This window comes from Teleopsis dalmanni, chromosome 2, assembly GCF_002237135.1.
Source record: "Teleopsis dalmanni isolate 2A chromosome 2, ASM223713v2, whole genome shotgun sequence".
NCBI lineage: Eukaryota > Metazoa > Arthropoda > Insecta > Diptera > Diopsidae > Teleopsis > Teleopsis dalmanni.
Window position 1 is genome coordinate 107,451,978 of NC_051847.1, and position 26,234 is coordinate 107,478,211.

The 26,234-nt window shown below is 34.7% G+C and overlaps 1 protein-coding gene across 1 annotated transcript in view; it reads left to right on the forward strand.

Annotated features, from left to right (window-relative positions):
* Nucleotides 1–23,983, forward strand: part of LOC119675355 (voltage-dependent calcium channel type D subunit alpha-1-like) — a 61,999-nt gene extending 38,016 nt beyond the window's left edge. The window contains exons 2-4 of the mRNA XM_038086552.1: nucleotides 13,969–14,348; nucleotides 14,426–14,466; nucleotides 23,790–23,983. Coding sequence (XP_037942480.1) covers nucleotides 13,969–14,348; nucleotides 14,426–14,466; nucleotides 23,790–23,983 — 615 coding nt within the window. The remainder of the gene's footprint in view (nucleotides 1–13,968; nucleotides 14,349–14,425; nucleotides 14,467–23,789) is intronic.
* Nucleotides 23,984–26,234: the final 2,251 nt, after the last annotated feature.

Consider the following 26,234-nt stretch of genomic DNA (forward strand, 5'->3'; position numbering starts at 1 on the left):
CGCTGTCTAAGCACTGAACTCATAATGGCCACCATGCTTCTATTCTATCTTCTATTTTTGCTTCTATTCCCGATACGATAGTAAGCAACTCCATTGTTATATAAATCAGCGCCGGCCATGTGTCGGTTGTAGCTGTTGATAACGTGGGGCTGTGGGACACCAACCTTTTCTTTTCTCTTTGCTATAGTGTTGCACATTTAGTATGGGTTCAACGAAATCATACAGTATGTTGCAAAGGATTCGCACAACGGCTCAATATTTCCTTTACAACAAATCCACCGATTCCCAATTGTTTGTTGTATTTGTCAGTTGCACTAAATTCACTTTTTTTCATTTTCGTAAAAATTCACGAGGTTGTGTACTTTGAACGACTATCAAACACCAACTGAACGACACTTGCTCAAAATGATAAAGTTGCCTACTGGTAGATTACAGCTGACGGCAGCACTGTTTCATTTGGAGTAACTGCGCGGGAATTTCAAAAAGTCACTGACATCAAACCGCTCTCGAATTAAGATATCAAACTAAGTAACAAATATAAAAAACATTGAATTAATTACTTTTATACATGTTTAAAAAATTTTCAAAGTTAGCAGTGAGGTGTACCACACGGAGGTACGAAATGGGTTAATGGTTCTATTACTAATTTCAATTTTTTTAAAAAAACATCAGTTTCAGTTGTATTTAGAATTTTTATGGGTTTTTTTTCAAATGCTGATATTATGGTATTAGCTACAAAAACTCCTCGTGCAACTTCATTAGCATGAATCAAACTATCCTTAGCAATATTTATATTTATATTTATTTATATTTATTTATTAACTCACAGTAGTTTTTTTTCTAACGGGTCTTTTCTGAATTTTCTATTTAGAAATTTAGTTATACTATCTCTTAACTTTTTAATAGTTATTTCTAATTCATTCATGGATATAATAAAATAGTTCTTTTTATTATATTTGTTTTGTAAAAATAAATGTTTTACAATTCTAATCCAAAAATTGTTTACATTTTAATACAAATTTTTATTTTAAAACAAATTTAATTTAATCTAATATATATTAAGATTTATTAATTATTATCTTACATAGTTTTTATTATTATCTTCATTTAGTGGCATTGAGATTTTTTAATTTTTCAACAAAATTTTTTTGTTCCGGCAATTTTTTTCCTGCCCTCTTTCTATTAGGTTTTTGGCTGCTGGTTGTTGGTTCTGGCTGTTTCTCTTCTTCTGGTTTTTTTTGCTTATTTTCCTATTGTCTTACTCTTTAATGGAGGTAGGTTTTGATCCCATATGTTTTACTAAATTCTTCTCTGCTCTCTGGGTTTGATTGCTTTTATTAAAATTTAGTGCGATTTGTAGGCGTGATTTATTAAAAGTCATCCATACCAGAGGGCTGCAGGTTCAGGTACCAGGATCGCTATATAATATTTTCAATTTTATTTTATGAATGAAATAGGAGTTCCGATAAGGTAACAAAATATCCAAATTAGAATTCTTGCTATGGAACAAGATACTTGCTGAATTATCGCTATGGAGCAAGATATTCTGCTTTCAGCAATTTTAGTTAAAGGAGCAAAATATTGCTGTCAGTTTAACACAGTTGTTGTATTGCGACTGGTAATTTTTATTTTTTTTTTTTGCGGTAGGTGAAAGCATCGAAAGTCACCGTGTAAGACTTAAACCTACTAAACCACCTCTTTGCAATGGATGTGGAAGATTGCAGACGCGTTCATCGAATGCAACCCCCATTACAGTAAACGAAAGTAGAAGGAGCATGCTGGCCAATAAGTGGTATTGCAGAAATGTTTGTGTAATTGAACTTAATTTTCCACTTACCGTAGTAAGCAGAGAGGGTGCTAAGATGATTATTAAGCTCAGTGGAGATTCTACGAGGAAGGGCTTACCTCATATAAATAAGGCAATTATCTGCGTAGCAAATTTGCATCACTCATGGAGGAAGAGTGGGTAGATCAGACGTGTAAATATTAAAGAGAATGGGGTCAAGTACTTAGCCCTGAGGTACACCGGTAGGAATGGAGTGTTCACTAGAAAGAGATGAGCCAATTCTAACAGTGAACCTATTTGTGAGAAACTGATAGATAACGCTACAAAGTTGGTTCAGGGCTCCAAGAGCAAGGAGTTTGTGTACCAGACCCGCGGTCCACACTGTGTCAAATGCCTTTTCGATATCTAGGCTGATAGCTACAGTGGATTGCTAGTTGGCAAAGACAACACAAACCTCATTCTGAAGATGATGCAACGCATCCACAGTCGAGGGCTTATTTCGGTAACCGAAGTTCCGAAGAACACGGTTTTCAGAAACGAGAAACTTCTGTTTGCCTTGTATGAACGTTTCGTACAATTTGCATACTGAATTCAAAAGAGATATGGATCTGTAGGAGTTAGGATCAAATTTGGGCTTCCCACTTTTATGGATGGGACGGATGGGATTTCTTTTTCCATAGCTGTGGAAAATAGCCATGATTGTACGCATGATTGAAGATCATGGCACAAGAATTGTAGAACATGGGAGTCAAACGGCGCAGAGTATGATAGGATATCTTAGGTATCGATTTTTTGTGGGTTTTGAGAGAGAGTATCTTCCAGAGGGCCGAAGGAGTTATTAGACCACTAGGGTTGCTAATGTCAGTGCAGAGGGCAGGACATTGGGGAGAGAAGGTTACAATGGTACCGCTATAGGTATTGAAGAGGCTATGGATGTAGTTATTGGTGACTAAAACATAGTCAGGGTCACCGTAATCCAAAGTAAGTTGGTGACTCTTGTCGAAGACTTTTCCAAATACATTAGATTTGGTTGAGTCCTCGAAGTAGATAGCACCGAAGTAGTGTAGGTCTGGGATACTTCTATTGGAATCACAGATTTGCCTGTTCGTATTAAAAATGTCAGATCTGCATGTGGTGATGCGGAGTTTAGCTTGTAGGCTAGTAGATCTAGCTCTACTAGTTCTCTGAGACATAATAGAGTCTAGGTTTCTCAGAATCGCTCGAAATTGAGGAGCAAAGGTATAGTGGATTTCTTTTGCCTAATGAGGTTCAGAGTGCAACTATCAAGAGGTACATGATAGCTTCGAAGTAGTCTAACTTTGGGAACATATGCTTCAACTGTACTGGATATGACAGATTCTAGTTCAAAGACCAGAATGTTAAGTTTAGAGCAAGATACATTCCTATGTTCCGGGATATTAATACTAAGTTGATATTGGTCTAGAGTGTTATTAAACTGTAGCCAGTCAGTGGCTGCAAAATAATAAAGGGTACGAGGAGAGACTGAACATTTTTATTGAAATATCTTCTTTTTATATATATTTTTTTAGGACTTTTAGTCCCATTATAATGGAATTATTTTGCTTAACATAACTTCTTTAATAGAACTTTTTAACCTAACTTATTTACCATAAATTGATCTAAACATAACTTATGTATTTAACATAAGTTATTTAACATGAATTGATGTTAACATAACTTATATAACATAACTTATATAACATAACTTATTAGAATACACTACAAGTGTATGAAAAAAGTAAAAGAGAATAACTTCACACACGTAAAATATCATATATCACGCCACGATAGAAAGATACGCACTTCACAAAGGCCAGAATCAGAAGAAGGAAAAAAGCGAAAACGAACCCAAAAGTTATTGTTTGCCAGACGTTAAAATGCTGCTGTTAAAACCACTAGATCAATGATGCCATACTGTCTGGTTGTTATGTCAAATCTCAAACATCCTGCTCGACTGGACTAATACGTTCAGGATGCTCCACAAGCCTTCATATCTTCTGGATAGGTCACACGCCTTCGCCAGCTGAATGATTGATTGTGACTACTCGTACCAACCCATCTTCGTCTGGGTGAAATTTGATCACCCTGTCAAACCGCCAATGTGTTGCTGGTAGATTTTCGTGCCGGATAACCACGACATCGCCTATGTTGATGTTGTCACCATTCTGATGCCATTTGGAACGTGGTTGTATAGTTAAAAGATATTCATCGTGCCATTGTCGCCAAAAATACTGCTGCATTTGTCTTAATTGTCGCCAGTATGACAATTTGTTGCTAGATACCTTGCCAATAGGTTCATCTGGTACTGCCAGTAGAGAACTCCCGAATAGTAAATCTGCAGGTGATAGAGCCATCTTGTCATCACAAGTGCAATGGTATAAGCGGACGCGAGTTCAAGCAAGCCTCGACGTGCACGAGTAGAGTATGTGGCTGATCATAGTAAATTGAATGAGTGCTAACAATGCGTAGTAAGTGTTTCTTTGCTGACTTAACGGCAGCTTCCCATCGACCGCCTTGATGTGGTGCGCCAGGTGGTAGAGAATGCCAATTGCTGTTGAGTATATTCATTATGCCAGGCCTGTAAGTCAGCAGCTATTAAACGATCTGCGCTCATGAATATAGTGCTATTGCGTTTATGAATGCCTCAAAAGTGAGATCTTCAGCTAATTCTATGTGCATTGCCTTGGTTATCATGAACACAAATTTTGCCACGTAAATCCAGATCTCGCAAATGGGAGAGATGGGTGACCCGAGTCTTTGGTAATGTCGCCATACGTCATTTTAGCATTATATGATTATGACCTAGGTTGGCCTGCAATGCTTTTACCTAAAATGGTTTTAACTCGCCATTCATTATTGCCAGCTCCACTGGTGCACAGTTATGCAGATCATCGATTGGATAATCAGTTGAATTAGGGCCATGTAAACATATTGTGTAGTAATGCTATGTCAAAGAGTATATGCCACGACTGGCGCAATCAGCTGGGTTGAGTTTGGTAGGAATGTGATGCCATTGCCTGATGTCGGCCATCTATTGAATGCAGCCAACACGATTAGCGATGTAATTATTTTATTGTGATGTGTTTTTGCATAGCCAACATAGAGCAATATTTAAGTCGGAGTACAGAGTGTATGGTACGTACTCCAGATGCAAAGGCTGCCTTCCATCGTGTGAAAGAGTAGCCAACAATTGCGCAGCGTAAAGTTCCAACCGAAGTATTGTTACCGAATGAAATGATGCCACCTTAGTTTTTGATGCGATGATCTAACTGGTGATATTGCCATCGTGGTTTGTCGCAAAGTGGAGTATTACAGCCATTGCCTTGACACTAGCATCGCAGAAGCCATGAAGTTGTATTTAATCTTCGGGTTGCATTCCTATCCAACGTGGTATTCGCACTGCCTCCAGTTGTAACAGATACTGAACATTAAATGGCTGAACATTTTCTCCACATCAGCTGTTAATGGAATACGATGCTGCCTAAAGCGAAGCAAGAGGTTAAGTAATAAATCCTGTATTGAATGTGCCATCCAATTGTATATCATTTAATCAGATGTCATTTGAGGTTTTTGCGGAAGCATTGAAAACGACTCGGAATTTAGCCATAACTGCATGATGAGGAATACAGTATACCAGAGGTGGGTCGCCTAAATAATGCTGAATAGCGTGCATTTGACCAAGCTGTTCATATTCGCGCATAAACGGTCCCACGTTCCTTTGTTGAGCTCTGAGTTGGATGCCAATTTTTTGTTCCAACTGGTGAAATTACCTGAGTGCCATTTGATGTGAATTGTCAAGTGGTAGATCATCTGGTGTAAATGGTATTAGTACGCAATATCTGCCATCTTCAAAACGCTTTTGTGTGTTCATGAAAATGCATGTATTTGCAATGCACTTTTCTGCTTCCGCAGAGCCAGTTGATTAAAATATCGCGTAGTGATTAGACTTACCTGGGAGCCTGGTTCGCATAGAGCACGACACAAGTCGATGTCGCCAAAGCCATTTAAGATGCGTATTTGTACTGTTGCCAAGAGTGAAACGCGATTGCCAATAGTAGCGAATGTCTGCATTGGATGGTGTAGTCATTGATGCACATGTGATTTCGCTGATGCCTGAGATGTAGTTTGTGCCTGGTGTGTGTACTCATATGCGACAATTAGTTGAGCTGCATGCCTTAGTGGAATGTCCACGTTTCAAGAAATTAAAGAAAAGATTTGAACTTTTGAACAATGAAAACCGATTCGGTAGTGGAAAAGCCAATAGCTTAGTGCTGTTGCCTATTTGATGCGCTGCGTTATTGCAAAACTTACAGTGGCCTGGAGTAGTTGCTATTAGGTTTGCCCTCATCTGACGTGAGCCTTGCCTTTTGTGCTCAGCCTGAGATGTGCCACGATATTGCAGTGTAGCAGCCATGCCATCAGATCTTGGTTTGCATTCCATTGCTCGCTAAACATTGCCAACCAAACTGTGAACTCGCGTCTCCCAGAATGCAAGCAAATCTGTCAAAGGAGAAATTTGATTCGTTGTACGACTCATGATCATGCTTGTTGCGTAACGGTTGGTAAATTGGCCACTACAATGGGTACTGTCAATGCATTCTATTTATCTACGGGTAGATTCACTATCGCAGGCGCTCGCAAAGACTTTCGCACTGTGTCAACCACCAAGAGAAACGCAGATGTTGACTTGCTTGTGGTGAGTTGAAGCCAATTAGCCTAGTCACGTGTTAAACAGCTTGCTGTTTCGGATTGTAATACCGAGCATTCAGTGCTGCCCATACCTCATCGTATTTGCCACTTACATGCCTCCGACTAGTGCCACTTCGTCACCATGGACTGCCTCTCGTCGTTTGCCAAGCTTGTATGCCTCTGGAAACTCTTGCGAGTGCACCAACGTCTCAAATGTATCCTGAAATGCCAGCTAGTTACGCATCGTACCATCAAACTTGGGTATCGCCAACCGTTCTAATTTAATTGCCAAGCCTTGAGGAGACGCAGCACCACCTGCCATGATGGATGCTGCATCCATATATTGTGCGTCACAGCGGGCCAACTTACGCCGCGAAGCAACGCATGGTTCGTTGTACAGGTCTTCGACCTCGTCCTTCAGCTTGATGTGAGAATTTAGTTCGCTGTCTTGTTGTCAAGTAGTCACCGACAGCCACCATCTCGCCATGTGCAATTGGTAACGTGTCAAAGAGTGCCTTCAATGTTGCCTGATCTTGTTGTATGGCAAACCCACCCTCAACATAAAAGTCTGCTTATATTTTTGCAGCCACTCGCTTTAGTACTGAGCATGCAGCCGTACGTTTATTTAAGGCAGCCATCTTGTTCGATGTATGACGCCAACTTTTGTATCACGCAAATAAATTTTTAATTAAACAACCGATATTCCCGGGCACCAAAAAATGTATGAAAAAAGTAAAAGAAAGTAACTTCACATACGCAAAATGTCATATATCTTTATTGTATTTATTATATTTGTTATAAAATTACCACACCACGATAGAAACGTTGCGCACTTCACAAAGGCAAGACTCAGAAGAAGGAAAAAAGCGACAACGAATCCAAAAGTTATTGTTTGCCAGACGTTAAATTGCTACTGTCAAAACCACTAGATCAGTGATGCCATACTTTCTGGTTGTTATGCTAAACCTCTAACAGGTAGCATTCGGCAGAATTTGCATTTGGCAAGAAATTCATGCAGACTTTTATCATTCGTTTGCTTACATTTGCTAATTGATATGGACCACTACTAAACGCAATAGAACGAACGCATAATTTTATTATACATTTTTGCATAAATGATACGCAATCAAATGTTCGTTTATTTGATACCTTCTGCTCAAAAAGTATCCGGATTTTGTTGTTTGTTAAATACTTCTTAAATAATATACCTTTTTCTAAAATTGGTTTTGTTATGTTTGTACACCCTTTTTTGACATATGGTACAAATTTGAGCGCCACCTGTCAATTAGTTTGTTTAGAGCAGCTGTTAATGTGAGACTACCTCAAGTGCATTTAGCGATTTTTACTATGGAAAATTCTTGTTGTACGCGATTTTTTGACCAAATACTACAGCACTGTCATCGCTGTAACCATATTCGCCAGATTTGGTTCCATGCGACTTTTTCCTGTTCCCGAAACTCAAATTGCCCCTTCGTGGTAAGCGTTTTGAGTCGATTGAATCGGTAAAAGAGAATTCGCTGAAGAAAGTAAAAGCCATACCTTCACGGGCCTACGAAAAGTGTATGGAAGATTGAGTTAAGCGTTGGCATATGTGTATCGCTTCAGAAGGAGCATAATTTGAAGAAAATAAAATAAATTTGGAATAAAATTTAAATTTATGTGTTTTATTTACAAAATTCGAGTACTTTTTGAGCAGAAGGTATGTTCTTCTCTGCAGCAATCATGACTAAAAGTAAGCGTATAAGCGCGTGCTGCGTCTTATTAGGTTAGGTTAGGTTATACCGGCGATCCCTGGTGCATCCACTTACGCCTATTGGCCTATTATGTTTACGTATTTATAGAAAAAAACATGGGGTTTAAAGCCACTTAGAACCTTTGTCAAAGTCTAAAATGCTAAAATGTTTCAGGTCTTGCAATTGATCAGGATCCTCAAGAAAAAGACCTCCCAAATCGTTGTCATGGCCGTGCATAAGCTGGGTAAAAACATAGTTTGATTGAAAGGGAGCCCGATTCTTCTAGACTAAATGTTCATACTTTTGAGCTGAAAAGTTTTAATACGGTTATTTTTGTGAGTAAAGAATCTTCAATTATGATTTCAACTTAATTTTAAATATTTTTTTTTGTTTTGAGATCCATTTATTTTATTACAATCTGTCAGGTATGAATGACAATAAGTAATATAAATAGTAAAAATAATTATTACAATCTAAAAAAAAGAAAGACACGTATGGACTATGCCCAGTGACATATGCATATATATTTAAAATAATAATGTGTGATCTACATATACATATCTAAAATATCTCTCGATGTTTTCCTTCTCAGTCTTGTAAAAGTGTTGGAAGGAGACATCAGGTGTGTAACCAGCGGGCTTGGGTGCTTATATATGCGAGCGTAATTTTTTAAAATACTGGCTATTTATTCCCTGATTGTCCTAACATGTAATTGTTTATGCAGCTGTTCATTTGTTATATACCAAGGTGAATTTGTGATTGATCATTCGCAATGTTTTAGATTAGAAACGCTGGATAATTGCCAGGTTTGAGTCTGCTGCGGTACCTCATAATTGGGCCCCATAACTCCATATAGGTTTTAGTACAGATTTGTATATAAGCAGCTTATTGTCAAGTGAGAGTTTGGTGACAGTTTCGGCTTTTGAATATGTTACGCTTTTTGAATATGTGTGATTTCCAGGTTAGCTTACTATCCAGGGATGACTCAGGGAGGAGTCTGTTTTGTTGAATAATTGGTGTAAGGCACTTTAGAAACAGGATTTCCATAACTTTCGACAGGATTGGAAGTAGACTTATTGGGTGATATGATTTGACGTATTCTGGGCTTTTCCCTGGTTTCGGTATCATGGAGACTTGCGCTATCTTCCACTGTGGCGGAATAAGTCCCCTTATTATCACAGCGTTAAATAGATAAGTCAGAAATACAAATCCTTTTGGTGGAAGCTGCTGCAAGGCCATGCCTGTGATTAAATCGTATCCTGGAGCTTTTTTTACTTTTAACTTTGTTATTATATCCCTAACTTCATTAGTAGTATATCTTTTAATTGAAAGTTCCAATAATACGCGAACGTTTCTGCTTTTTCAATATCGCTTTTTGCCCATGTGTTGTCGATTTTGCATAAAGGTGGTTGATAAGCAATCGGTCTGTTATTCTTTCTTATGGCTTTCCAAAGGGAGTAATTTGTATCACATGAAGTAGGGACGTGCGATTATTGTTATACTTTATAAGTAGGACTTATAAAGGTTAAGTTTACATAATTTGTTTAAGCGAGTTTTATCCGCAGAGAATCTCGTCTTTTGCCAATGTTTTCTCATCCTACGCTTTTGTTTGATCAGATCAGGTATCTAATGTTAAATGGATAATCTTGCTTAACACTTTTAGGAAACGGTGGAGTTGATTTCCATTCAGACATTTGGACACAAAAGTTGAAATGCTCTACTGCTTCAGTTACATCAGATTCAGTTTTCAACCTAACTTCGGTATTTAGACCAATTGTAATTAGTTGACGATAACTGTTCCAGTCGGTATTTTTGTTATGAAGAATGCATTCCATAATTTCACAGCAGTCATTGAGAGCGATTATTATTGGCGAGTGGTCTGATGACAAGTCGAAATTGGACTTAAGGGTAGTAGTCTCGATACGTACTCCCTTTGATACCATAAAATCAATTAAGTCAGGTATTTTTCTTCTATCCGTTGGCCAGTATGTGGGTTCACCTGTTTAGATTGTGTGTAGATTGAGTACATTTATTGCTTCGAAAAGTTGTCGTCCTTTTGGAGATATTAGGCGGGAACCCCATTTTAAGTGTTTAGCATTAAAATCTCCGTCTACTAGGAATCTAGATCCAAACAGCTGAAAAAATGATATGTACATATCCTTCGAGATACTGTGGCGCGGTGGGCTGTAGAGTGATGAGAAAGTCATGTCTCCTTCTTTAGTTTGTACTACAATGTTTGTTGCCTGAATTTCATTTGTGCAATATGGTTTTATTTCATAATGTTTTATTGATTTCCTTATGAGGACCGCAGAGCCTCCATTTCCTTTACCACTGGGATGCATTGTGTGATAAAGTTCATAGTTCGGAATTTTAAAGAAACTACGCGTCGTAAAATAGGTTTCTGATACCATCATTATGTCGACATGGTCTATTTTTAAGAATTTATTTCGTCAGCATGTTTTCATAGACCATTAGATAGACCATTCCATATGACTACTATTAAATCAAGAATTTTGTTTAGTCGTCAAGTTGATCAGTAAATTTGTAGTTACTACGATTTGTTGCATCAGTTGCTTCAATAGCGATGTCATCTTACGGAATTCTTCCACATAATTATTTGGAATTGGTGATAGCTTCTCCTCTGTTGCGCTACTGGTGTCTGACTTCACTATTTGTGCGAATGTTTGAGATGAATGAGAGTTCGTGATGTGATTTTTGTTTAGAGAAGGAGGAGGATTTTCTTGAATTTGCACTTCCGGCGCCCTAGACCTTAATTGGGGATACATTTGTTTTGCAGATTTTTGTATATTTGACATCCTTTGTAGTTGGCCGGATGATTTCCCTCACATAAAACACATTTGACCTTATTTGATCTACTTTACCTTTCGCAATTTACAGATGCATGGTTTCCAGCGCACTTGATGCATTTGGGTTTGCGGTGACAGTATCCTTTCGTGTGCCCATACTGCTGGCAGTTTGCACATTGAGGAATTTCACGTTTCGGGTGAGGTGGTTCGAATGTAACTGTAGTAAATAAGAGTTTCTTAACCAAATATTTATCCTTATTGTTTAGGTTTGGTGCAAGTTCAATAATAAACATGGGAAGGAGTTCTCCTGACCCTCTACGCTTAATGTTCCGTTTAATGTAACGTTTACAGCCGTATGTTCTTGCTCCAACAGTGCATTTTTGATTTCATCAATATCGGTTGAATGATGCAAATTTTTCAATATAACCCTAAAGCTTCTCTGGGTTTTTGGTTTGTAAGTGAAAAATTCAGTGTTTTTGGGTTCCAACTTTTTTACAATGCTTATGTATGAGTCAGATGTAGAATGTTGAACTCTTACTTGACTTGGATTTAACACTTTTAAGTTGTAGTGATTAGCCGCATGTTCGTTTAATACATCTTTTAGAGGCTTGATGCAATGTACCTTATCAATAAATATAGATGGAGGTTTCAGTATTTTTGGAACCGTATCATTATTTTTTAACAATTCTTCAGTTTTTTTAGAGTCATCTACCTGAAGATCTGACTTGCTTGATGATTTTTACTTGGACTATCGCGTTGACATTCACGATTACTAACTACTCTCCAAGTGTCGTTAACAGAGGTAGCGTTTCTGGTGGCTAAAGCTTCATTCGAACCTTTGTCTTGGAGGAGGTTATTTTTTTCATCATTATACAATTTTTGAAGCTGTTGTTGAAATTGTAGAATTTGTTGTTGTATATTTTTCACCTGAACTGATTTAGCTGTTTTACCTTTTAGTTGACCCGAAGTCGCATTGCTAGGTGCCTGTAGAGTGTTCATGTTAGTTTCTTTGCGTGTATTGATTTGTATTGTTGCGTGTTGGTTTGGGGAACTATGTTCTAAATTTTCGTTTTTGTTATTAATTAATTTAATTTTATTAGCGATGGCAATTTCACTAGCTATTTGTGTTATACTTGTTTCAATTTTTAAATTTTCTAAAAGTTTGTTTGGGGAATGATTTATTATATTAGTATCATCTGTGTTCAGTGTATTATAGCCATTTAGGAAATTTTCACTTATTAAAGATTGCCGACGTACAACACTTAAGTTTATTTTATTTTAATAAGAGAAAAGTGAATAAAATTTATTTACGTTTTTGTATATAATGTTTGAAATTTACACTGTGACAACATCACAATTATAATTTCTTACTTGCGATCATATGTTGTCTCTATCAGCTGTTTTGAGCAAAACTCAATTTTGTTTTGGTTTTGTTATTTTTTGCAAATTTAAAATTTAATTTGTTTAACAAAAATTTATTATATTTACAAAAGACTGATTAACACCGTCCACAAGCACTGTTTTTTCACAGATTCCTTTTATTTATGGTCTATCGTTCAAATGATCATAACTTTGAAATTTAAATTTAACTATTTCTAATCAAAAAAAGACAAAAGTTACGGAGTGAACACTTTTCGCGCGCGCTTTCGGTGAAACGTCTAAATATTGAATAAACAAATAATATGACTAAAAAGAGTGGTCTATATATACCAAACTAAAAATGCGCAGTTCAGGAAACTAATTCCCTGAAGATGACTATCGAAGACAATCGAAGTATTGGAAAATATCTTAATAAAATAATTTGTCTTAAATATAAATAAGTTTCTTATTTTTATTTAAATGATCAATTACCCCGCTCATAAATTATTATATAATATTTTTGGTCAAAAAAAAAAAGAACAAAATATTTAAAATGTATATACATAAATATACAGGGTTGTTGAAGTTTGCCTATTAGCCACCATTCCTTTTTTATGTGAAATTAATTTTCATTAATTAAATTACAAAAATTTTTGGAAATAATTAACATTTTAGAATCCATTAACTGTAGCTCGATGTGGTTACGTTTTGCCTTGACTATAATTTTCAAACAGTTAAAAAATGGGTTACATTCTTCACGAATGTGATCTGCCGGTATTTTGCCCAATCCTGAACGATGGCTTTCGTTAACGCATGTATACTGGCATATTTTTTAGTCCTCCGCTTACTCTCCAAAATGGCTCAGATGGAATAGTCCATCGGATTTGCATCTGGCGAATTCAAAAGCCATCATAGCGTTTGGCGACACTGCCTGTACTATTATAACGATTTATGGTACGATATACGAACTTTTTATTCACTTTGAGGTGTTGCAGTGTTCGAACAATACCTAGCAGTAATTCCTCAGTCAAATATAACGCAATCACATTACTACGTGTGAAATACATTTCGTATAAAATCTGTTGTATAAAAATTAGACGCAAATATTTGTGCTAGCTTGTAAAGCGTTTAAACAACAGTCATTCGCGTTCATTCGTAATTTCACGTAGTTGGCAATATCGGTTTGACAAATGTGCATACCTGTGTGTAGTCGGCAACACTTCAATCGCCTAATCCTGTATATTAAAAATACCTTAGAAGATTCATAACAAAAACGTAACGTTAAGCACTAATTTTATTTTAAGCAAACTTTTGAAAACCACGTACTTTAAAAATAGAACTTTAATAAAATAACGTAATATTAATAAAATAATATAATATTAATAAAATAATATAATGTTAATAAAATAATATTATTTAATAAAATAATATACGAAATAGAAGTTCGTATATGAAATAAAACCTGGTAAAAAAAATCAAATTATGTTTTGGAATATTTTTAAGTATTTTTTTATAAAAGCATTTCAAAAGTTTAAAGAAAAAATCGTAATTATTTGTATATATCTACTTTAAGAGGCATCATAAATTGTTTGGAAACGTGTGGTCATCAATTCGTCGTAAAGGAACACAGTCCTTCAAGCAAGGTAATGTGCAGAGTCAAAAATTTCAAACAAATGGATCCATTTTAGGTTGTTCTACGCAAAGCTATCAAACAATCAAACATCTAAGTACCGTTGACCATATATCTGAAGTCAAGTCTAATATAAGTTTAGCGGATGGTTTATCCCTAACTAATAACATTCAACAAGATACACCACGATGTAAAAGCCGTAACGCAGTTAAATCAAACCACAACGCTCTGAATCAAAACGAAGACACACTTAAACGCCCATTTTTAACGAACAACGAGAGTCAGTGCATATTCAAAAATTTATGTTTATCTCAAGAATTTGAGTAAGTACTTTATTTTTAAGCTAATATTATTATAAGTTTATTCATTTTGAAATCAAAACTTACATATAATGTTTCAGAGACACAAATCCGGCTATTAACCAGCATCACCTTAATAAAGGTAAGAGTATGAGTTCTTTGAACAATTGATCACAGCATAATTAGTTCGACTGAGTATTTTTATATCCTAATTTTATTGAAACAAGGTACAATAAGTCTTGATTATTGAATTGTTTGTTGATAATAGCGCTTATTTAGCATATTTAACTTGTTATAATGTACAACACCAAGAAACAGGGATTCCAAAGTCAATTTTATTTGCTAATTTGCCAAAAGATCAAAAATTTCTGATCAGTAACATTCAATTTAAATCATTTTTGATGAAAATGTTTTACAAATACTTCAATCAGAGCAAATTCAACAATGTATATAAAAATGTTTATTAATAATACTGATATCAGTGCAAATTTGAATATTTTTGTTCTTTTAATAAATTGAAAGTTTTTCGTTTTATAAGCAATCCCAATATGGTTCAAACACATTACAACACAATTTGTATAGTTTTGGTTAATAATACATCTAATAATAAATTTCAGCCGAAACCCGAACCGAAAACCAGAGAAAAACGATATTTTTGCTGGAATGAAAACCGGAACCGAACAGAAAAAAATATATCGGTTTATTTTGGCACAGCACTACATAATTTGGTATCTGTGCATCTGTTTGTTCAGTTGTTGATTTTTCATTTATTTATTTTTTTGAAATACTCGTATACTTTAAATTGACTAATACTTATAACTATTAAAGGGTGTTCGTTTTTAATTGTTGTAGTATTTAGGATTCAAACGAATAATGGACCCAATAGTGACTGCTATTGATACTAATTTTTCAACTAATTTCTTCAATTACTACTAATAATGGTGCGAATATGATTTCTTTTGTAAATACATTAGGAATGGAAATAGAAGATACTTATTCTCTTATTTTGAAGCTGAATGTGAGTCTAATGATCACTTAGATGAAAGCGTTATTTTCGGAATGGGAGAAGATACATTTAATCGTAGACACTATGCTATCTTTAACGGAAGCAACTTTGAAGTTACAAAGTGAACAAATAACTTTAAGTTATTTTTATGGAGCTTAAAGCCAATGTAAAATAAAATTGTAAAATCATCAAATATATTAGCTGCGTTTCCGCAAACATGATCCGCTCAATTTTACATGCAAAACAAAAACAATGGGGTGAACCAGCAATTGATCTGGTTCACTTTCTGGTTCAATGTGGAATGTATGTAAAAGATAAAAGTGGAACGCATTTTAATGCAAATGAGGTTGGCAATGCGATGCAACGGTGCAGTTAAATTATTATTATTTATTTTATGTACTTATTTATTTAATATATCGTTATTATTTACTTCTTTGTTTAAAGTAATATTTTAACTATTACTGCGATGAATCTTTTCATGTTTTGAAATAAGCCTATTTGCTATGGTGTGGTGCATTCATATTTACATGTGTACTGTCTATGCAACCAATTACGAACGGGAATTTTTTCGAAGTTTCCACTTTTGCATTATTAGCAAGTGCGTATTTTATAAGTTAGTGTCCAATTGATATACGCTAAACACTAGTTCTTTTAATTATTCTCCATACAAAAGCTCTTGGTATGCCAAAACAAACACCAAATTCGAAAAAAGTATTCATATTTGCCATATACCTCAAAAATATATAAAATTCCTTCATTGCTCTCGTCCGATTGTGATCATTACGGTTATTTTGCATTCGCTGATTGGAATTTATTAACAAATCTATTAAAAAATGAAACATAATTAATATATAGCAATTGTATTTTTTATGCGCAAATACCAATCAAATAATCTTTAACGGAAAAATTATTGATCGTTTCCACAAAACTTCCACTATATTCATGCTGATGCACTTCATCCCTTGAGCTTAATACACTTGAACTAGTATTTAAAAAGGGAATGGAAGAGTCAGTTTTGCTCGATGATTCTAATAAAATCTGCAATTTTCATTTATTTACTATAAAATTAAATATAAGTTTTAAAGTAAATAAAAACTTACATTTCATACTTCAGACATTTCAACAGATTTTATTTATTTGCCATTTTTTAGATTTTTTGTATTCAAAATTTTCTCACTTATTTTTTTAGCGCCAAAATTATTCACATAAATCAAAAAATTTTGTGCACAAACCCAACTGACAGGGAATGATTAAAAATCAAAATATCTTACTTTCAATCCTATCCGAACCATGAATGCAATCAAAATTTGCTTTTGGAATGCTAACGGCTTAAGCCAACATAAAAACGAACGTGTATTGTTTTTACAATCACATTAAATTGACGTCATGCTTATTTCAGAAACTCATTTTAACGAGAAAAGCTACTTTAAGATACCTGGTTACATACTCTAGGATTCGAAACACCCCAGTGGACGAGCAAGAGGCGGATCTGCTGTCCTCATAAAAAACCACATTAAACACTTACCAACTCACAACCTTGAAGCATAATATATGCAGGCGACAAGCATATGTGTAGAAGAGTACATAAAAGGTCTGACTATAACCTCAATCTATTGTCCACCAAGGTATAAAATAACGGAACTTCACACGCCGCCTTTTATTCTAATTAGAAACACAACAATAGTCAATCAAAATCCGAAAAAAAGCTCACAAACCAGCATACAAATTGGCTAAAATTTTTAAAATATATTTGCTCACATATTAACACCGACACTTCCCTAAAATCAAATATTGAAATTGACAAGGCCGTCCAGGACTTCACAGCTTCACTTCAACAAGCCGCTCGAATATCAACCCCACTCCCAATACCCCACAAACCTATAAACTACCATACATCGAACGATATTGCAACCCTTATACAGGAGAAACAACAAGTACGACGCCAATGGCAACAACAGAGATCCCCCTGACTTAAAAAACAACTCAAGAATCTGAAGAAAGCACTTCAGAGATTACTCATAGAAAAAAATCGCATAGAATACGAAAATTTTATTTCACAGTTGTCTCCAACGCAAACAACACACTACTCCCTTTGGAAAGCCACTAAACTCAAGAAAACCCCCGTTATACCCCAATCTCTACTTCAACAAAACTTGACTCTCTGCTTTACTCCACACGAAACGACAATATGACAATTTGCTTCAGTAAAAAACCACTAAAAAGCGAAATCAAAAATTTAAATACCAAAAAAGCCCCAGGCTACGACTTAATTACAGCGAAAATGCTGAAAGGGATCCCATAAATCACCAAAGACCAACTACTTTTTATTTATAATGCTATTTTAAGGACTGCATAGTTTTTAAACGACTGGAAGCTATCCAAAATCATGATGATACCCAAGCCCGGAAAGGACCCCGCTCAAGTCACCTCATATCGACCTATAAATCTACTTTCAATTCTCTCAAAATTATTCGAAAAACTTTTTATAAAACAACTGATGCCCTACATAAATAAGAAAATAATAATACCTAAGCACCAATTTGGATTTAGAGTAAAACACAACACAATAGAACAAGTACACCGCATAGTACGAGTAATTAAGGAAACGTTTGAGAAGAGGTAGTATTGTTCAGGCATCTTTCTAGACATAACCCAAGCCTTTTACAAAGTTTGCACGAAGGATTGTTTTGGAAACTTGAGAAACATTTACCATACAATATATCCTCAGTTATCAAAAACTACCTCTCAAATAGAAGATTTGTTATAAAACAAAATTCTTTTGTCTCCAATGCCTTCCCCATTATGTCCGGTGTACCCCAAGGTAATGTACTGGGCCTCTTGCTGTACCTGATTTTCACAGCAGACATGCCACCCAGTGACTGTATAACAACATCAACATTTACGAATGACACTGCCATTCTCAGCCATAGTGACGACCCATTCACAGCCACAAAATCAGTTCAAGACCACCTCAACAACTGTACACATAACTTTCACTCTACGACGAGATACCTGCCCTGCCCTTTGTATTAATGGAAAAGTAATACCACAATGCAAGGACACAAAATACTTAGGAATGCACCTCGACCGAAGGCTTATGTGGAAAAAGCATATAGAAACCAAAGTAACCCAAAGTGCCACCAAAGAAACCAAAGTGCTTGACCATCAAAAATCCTCTGGCAAATAGTCGATACCCCCTGGTATATAAAAAACGCATATATTTATGGAGATCTTCGAATTGACACAGTCACAGATGTAATTATCAGTTACACACAAAAATACAAAATCAAACTCAGGAATCATCAAAATCCACTTGCAAGCAACCTTACCCAAAGCGCTGGTACTCAGCGACTCAAAAGAAACTATATAAACCCGGCTATTCAAAAATAACGCCCGACATGGTAACGAAATTGGGCGAAGCTTTGGCTAAGGACAATTAATTATCTATTTTTCTTTTTTCAAATATTTTAATACAGCAATTAGCAGCGATAATTTATTGTTAGTTCTAAGTTGATTTGTAGAAGATTCAATAAAAATCAAAATAAAATTCAAAAAAAAAAAAAAAGAGAGTAGTTGTGCTTAGTAGTTGGGCTCTGTAGAGTAGTTAGGCTCTGTAGAAGAGTTAGGTTCAGTGGCGCTGTAGCGCTGACTGTTCTCGGGTTGGTTTGTAGTTTTTATTGTAACTCGCGTTAATTAAATTTAAACCGTAGTTGTTAAAAATAAAAGAGATTACAAATTATATATATATATATTATAAAATTATAAAATAAACTATAACAATAGAAATAAATAAAAATATGTGAATTATTTAAAAAAATAGCATAAATGCATGTTGAAAATTTGATTAAGTGACTTCAAAAATAACATAAATGTATATTAAAAATTGATTATGCGAAAAATGTGAAACTATAGAAATAAATAATAATATATGAATTACACTAAATTAGTGCCTACACATAATTTGTGCGATTTTTCTGAGAGTGTTACTGTTATACAGTGGAAAGGAATCAGCGGTTAAACAAACTATTTATGTTCTAAAAAATAATAAACATTGATTGTTATTATCGTCAGCTTATCTAAGAAGTAAGCAAGTAGCCAGTCTTTTCTTTTAAAAGTGCTGTTTAATTTAACAATAACAATAAATATTTAAAAAGAAAAACAACGTTTTTTTAAATATTAATACACTCGGAAAACAACAACAATATTTGCAACAGCTTCGGAATTGTTTGACAATAATTGTGAGTACGATTTAAACGGCATGTTCAATAAGTCGTTTCTTATTGAAAACTGAATCGACACTTGAATCGATTCAGTGTTGCTTATGGTTAGGAATCTGGCACTTGAACCAGTTCCTATTGCAAGGTCTGAATTTGGCACTTAAACCAACTTCAGGTGGATTCAAACAATAACAATATTTTTGAGCAACTAGGCACTTGAACCTATTTGCAATTGAGTTTTAATAAGCACTTGAACTAATTAAAACGCAAGGGCTGTTCTGCATTGAATGAATGATTTATTACAAAATATTGTGTTTTTATACAAAATGCTTAACATTAAGCTTATGGTAAAAGAGCAAATGCACCTAGTTCCCACGATTTGTTATCCGATGGACTTTGAACATTCAAGGCCAAGGGCACTCGTGGAAAATATGTGCATTTCCTATGCTTATACAATTTGATGCAGTCAGCAAGCTGGTATATGTATTTTGCCATATACCAACTTGCCTCACAAATTTGGTGACTTAAATGTGTTATCACTTGTGCCATGCGCCAACTCATATTGCACCTATGGGAACAACAGAATTGTCGCAGCGGCTTGCCTATTGCTGCAACTCACAACGAACACACGATAAAAGAAAACGAACATGATGCCAATCAACCTTGCACAGTGGCGTGTGAAGATCATCATGTTACGTCTGGCACGCTGACAGCGTGCGAATATTTAGTTGTGAGAGCCAGCAACATTGCTAAAATATTTGATAACACAACTAAACCCAACAACCAAAACAACATAAGACACTAATTTAAAATACTTATTTATACATATACTGAATACAATAATACAAATAATACAAATATTAATACAAATACAATGCAAATAATTATTTTAATTGATATTTATTTATACTAAAAATTGATATAAGCTTAACATTTATGTCCAAATTGGACACGGCATAAAGAATGAATATATGTTAAGAAGCAGATAGTAAAAATTATTTAAAGTTATAGCATAAGCCTGAGAAATCGACTAAAAACCCTATTGAAATAAAATAAATACTAAAGGATGAAGTAGCAGTTTTCCAAATACCAAGACGTATTTCAATTGCAGATCATGATGTAGTAGAATAACTAACTCAAAGTTGGTTGGAGCAAGGAGTCATACAAACAAGCAAATCAACGTATGCATCTTCTATTGTTTATGCTGTGATTTTCGAAAGCTCTATGAAAAAATCGTCAGAGATAATTTTCCTATGAAGCAAATCGATGACGTTTTGCAAAAGTTGCAAGAAGCCAACATTTTTGCTACACTGGATTTGAAAAGAGGTTTTTTTCATGGGCCGGTATCAGAGGAATCGCAGAAGTATACTGCATTCCTTACACACATGGACACACATGGACAATACGAGCTTCTATATGCTCCGTTCGGTTCATCAAACTCTCCCGCCATCTTTTGTCGATACATTTGTGTTAAAAACTGAATGCTAATGGTACAATAATTATTTCTATGGATTATATGATCATTCAAGAAGGTAACGAAAATGAAAATTTAAAGAAATTAACAACTGTTTTGAGACTGGTAGCCGAAAATGATATTCAAATAAATTGGAAAAAATGCCAATTTATTCAAAGAAAGGTCACATTCTTGGGATATATAATCGAAAATTAAACGCTTATGATGTCAACAGAAAAACAAACGCCGTAAAAAAATTTTTTAGTGCCGGTGAATAAAAAATAGCTTCAACGATTTCTTGGAGTGACTTCTTACTTCAGAAAATTTGTGGAAAACTATGCTTTAATAGAAATACCTTTATTAGATTTACGCGCTAAAGATGCTGAATTCAAATTTTTTGAAAATGAATTTTTAACTTTCCAGCAGTTGAAAAATGCTTTAATAACTGCTTCTGTTTTAAAACTGTTTCATATAAGTGCTTATACAGAAATTCATACCAACGCTTCAATGTACGGGTACGGTGCTGTTCTATTACATAGAGACAAGAATGACAATCAACTTCAACTTGTTCAGTTAATGAGTCGCAAAACGCAAGTTTATCAAAAAGAATACCTTTCGTATGAACTAGAAGTCCTAGTCATTATAGAAGTACTCACAAAGTGTAGAATCTACGTTTTGGGCACAAAATCTAAAATAGTGACCGACTGCAACGCATTTTCTATGATGATGAAGAAGCACGACGTGCCACTACGATTATCGCGATGGGCGCCGTGTTTCTTCAGGAATTTGAATATGAATTAGAGCACAGTTCTGAAACTAAAAAGAGACATGTAGGTGCTCTCAGCAGTGTAACGATTAAAATTTCTACAATAAAAATTTAATTGTTATAACGCCGCGGAAACAGATACTGTATTAATCCACAAATTTCCTAATCACGTCAGATACGGTACAAACACGACAAATCTCCTAACAAAGTTAACTGATGATAAGCACAACACTTACTTGAATATATTAAATCGAAGGCTCCTGTAATAAATATTGTTAAGTACTTAAGCAACAAAACTTTGACATCGGAAATTTCCCGGAAAAGAAGTGGAAAATATGATTGGCTGACATATACACGAGTTAATGGAAGAATGCTGTACAAACCTTGGACTATCGTTATGTATTATTTAATTGGTTTATAATTATTTATCTAAATAAAATTTTTTGCACTAAAACTTTTCAACCAACACAACACGTTTTAATACATAAACAAACAAACCATAACAATAGAAGAAACGTCGAAGAAAAAGAGCTTTTGTACAAAAATGTGGAACTGAAGTAAAGTTTAGTCAAGAACTACGTCCAGCTTCCACATGAATAAGAAATAGAATTTGCCCTAAAGCGGGATTTTCGCTTCAATAAATAATCAATGGATAATGAGCTTCAATCAATAGGAAATTGCTGGAGCCAGACGGTGAGCTGAAGAGTGGTGCAAATCAAATCAAGATATTTAGAGCGGTACAGTTGAGTGGTTTAGGTAAGCAAGATTCAGGGCTTTAATAGTTACTGAATCTTTAACAGTCACATGTGTCTATACCATAGCGTCGGAAACATTAGGTGGATTTCAACAGTAACCTAACGTCTCCGACCCCTGCACGCTTTAACAGTGAACAGGGAAGGGCATGCAGTTTGCGACCCATAATACAACAGACGTAGCTTTAATAGTGACGTGTGTCTGCGTTATATCGTGTCGGCTGTACAGCGAGTAGTTTATTTGCGATTCCGTGTATCTTCAGCTCGGTTTCTCTACGATTCAGCTAGTCTTCGGTTCAGGCGGTTGAATAAAACAGAAGTGACAGGGTCTCAATAAACAACTTTCTTGTGAGGAACTTGAACGAGGCTGAGTTTATCTCAGCTCTAAACGAACCCAAGAAAAGGTTCATTACAGCAGAACAGTATGCATGATAATGAAAGACGCTTTAGGATATCTAATTAAAAAGGCACAGCTAGAAGATGCACATTTAAGAGCCATTATGAAAGTTCTTGAAATGACAAGCTATGAAGACTATTATATAAACCACGATATTTTGTTTATGGATCACTGAAAAGAATTAATTGTGATACTAGCATGTATGGAAAATGAAATAATATTGAAGGCACATCGTCAAGAACATTTTGCGGCCAAAAAGGCGCAAAGTCTACTGGAAAAATCGATTTTTTCCAAATCTTGCAGTAAAAGTAAATATGATAGTCCACAACTGTATCGTATGCATAGTAAGTGACGCAAAACAAGACAAAAAATAAAGTTTTCTCAACTCTATTCATAAATCTGATTAACCACTAGGTATATATCACATTGCTCATGTAGGCCCGACAGAAGCAACGCAAAAGATGTGTAATTATATTGTTGTAATCGTTGACGCCTTCTTAAAGTTTGTTTGGCAGTATCCCACGAAAAGCACGGGAGCAAACAAGGTTATTGATAAGTTACGCAAGCAAGCAGAATTATTTGGTAATCCAGAACGATGAATAATCTTTAAAAGTATAACGGCGTTTACGGCTAAATTATTTGAAGAGTTTTGCATCGCAGAAAACATACAGCACTTACAAATCGCAACCGGCGTACCACGAGGTAATGGCCAAGTTAACAAAATTATGTCATCAAAACCCGAAAATATGATACAAACATGTTGATCACGTAATGCTGACTTTAAATAATACAGTTGCTAAAAGTACGCATAATACACCATTCAAGTTGGTAACTAGTGTATATATGAAAACAAAACACTATTTTAACTTAAAAGAACTACTTGCAAATAAAGAAATTTCTATGTTTAAGAATGAACGAGTAAATATACGAAATGCAGCGCGGAAAAATATTACACGTTTACAAACGGAAAATAAAAAATGTGTTGATAAGAAAACAAAACTCGAAGTAGTGTATGCAATTGGTGATATTGTAGCGATCAAAAGAACACAATCTGGTCGTGGTCTATAACTGAAACCAAAGTTCCTAGGACTTTACAAGGCATCCAAAGTTTACAGAAAATGACAACGAACTGGACATAGAAAGAATAAGACAGTACGTAAGAAGCAAGCAATAAGTGTGTGCACGTTTAGTTGCTAAAGCGAGGCAATAAAATCCAGCATAGTGTCCATATTAATATCTAATTATTAATAACATTGTAAGCTATTATCAATATGATAATAAAGTAAAATAATATCGTGTGTGTATGATACGGTTGTAGGTAAAATTGTATTCAATTCGTTTTGTGTACCAGTTTTCCAAAGACCAAGAAGTTATACAATTAACGGACAAAATTGCCTTTATTTAAAACAATATAGTCATCGCTTTAAATGTCAAAATGTCACTAGGAAGCGAAGAAGAAATAAACGAAGCGACTGAATACCTAACTAGATCTATACAAGAAGCAGCGTGAGAAGCTACTCCTCCACCAAAATATTATATAAAAAATCTAGTAACTTTTTCTGCATATATTACAAAAAACTAAGAGATAAACAACAGGGTAGAAAAAAATATGGAATCGTAGAGAAGCGGAAACTTAACAAAATTACTAAAGATCAAAATATTATTCTAACACGACTGACGAAACTAGATACGCAACAGTTCTTACATAGCCTCAACTCGTTTTATTTATCTAATTATTCTTTATGTAAATCAAAGAATAGATTATCGACCTCCACTTATGAAACCAAACAATACTTGGGCGAAAAAATTGTCTGAAAAAGCTTAACTTTTCGTAAGCCATCTAAAGAACGTTTTTACTCTATATATTGTGGATAGCGATCTAGCTATATGTAGATGTCTATGTTGCAAATTTCTGAAAACAAACTTACCAATAAAAAGCACAATTAAGAAATTTTAAAAACGAGAAATAATTTCATTTATTAAATTTCTTAAAAATCAAAAAGCGCCTGGTTACCTAACTACTGCAATTCTTAAAAAACTTCCAGGTGTTGCTTTAATATTTATTACCCAACTTTTGAACGCATCCTTGGCAAAAAACTGTATCTTAGCTCAATTGAAAGTTGCCGAAATAAAGATGATACTGAAACCAGTTAAACCAGCTGAAGATGATAAATTTTATTGTTCAGTAAGTCTTCTTCCCATTCTCCCAAAAGTGCTTCATCTTATAGAGATAATTGAGTCTAAATGATTAATTTCAAATCACTAGTTTGGGTTCAGAAGAAAACATTCAATGATTGAGCATATTCATAGAATTGTTGAAAAAACACAGACCACTTTTGAACGAAAGAATACTGCTCAGCGGCGTTTTTGAACATATCTCAAACATTTGAAGTTGTGTATGGTACCAAGGACTTCTTTTCAAATGTAAAAAGCTTCTACCACTAAACTATTATACGTTCATTAAATCGTATCTATGGAAAAGACTCTTTTATGTCAACAACGAGAATGAAATTTTTTTCCTTATAAAATATTAAAGCTCGAGTACCACAAGGCAGTATACTCGGCCCAACTGGTATTCTAACTGGTATACTTGCAGATGGCTCAGCTATAGACTTTGGACTTCGGATAGAATTTTGACATGGAAAATACATATTTTTAATAAAAGCAAATCGTTTCGGATTCAATACCGAAAAATGTTTTTGGCTACTGAATAAAAAATCTTTAGCATCCCTAATAAATAAACTTATTTTATACAAAAGTGTGCTAAAACCAGTATGGACCTATGGCACTCAATTATGGAGAACAGCCTCAAAAACTAACATCGAAATTCTCCAAAGATTCCAGTCTAAAACTCTACGATAAATGGTAAACGTTCAATGGTATGGAACCAACATTCAAATCCAATAGGACCTTACGATGATTCCGGTAAGAGATAAAGTAAAAAAGAATTCATTCTAGTTAGTACCATGAAAGAAAACAAATTCATCCCAATACTCTTGCTTATTTAATGTCCCTTCAAAAATTTTTACGAAACTGAAAAGGAACGTCAGATGTTAAAATAAAAGCTTAATTTAAAAAATAAAAAAAGAATAGCTGTCCACAGGGATAACTATTTAAATTGTTAATTATCAGGTCTTAAATCTTATTTATCAATAAAATTGTGAAATGTCACAACTTTATTTGACAAAATACATATTAAATTTAAATTAAAAAAAAACAAAAACTTTTAGATGCTTTACGAATTAAGAAATTCAACTCGCCTTGTCAATTTATTGTGTATTGCATGCGCTTAGCTATTTACATTTCCGTATTTAGAACA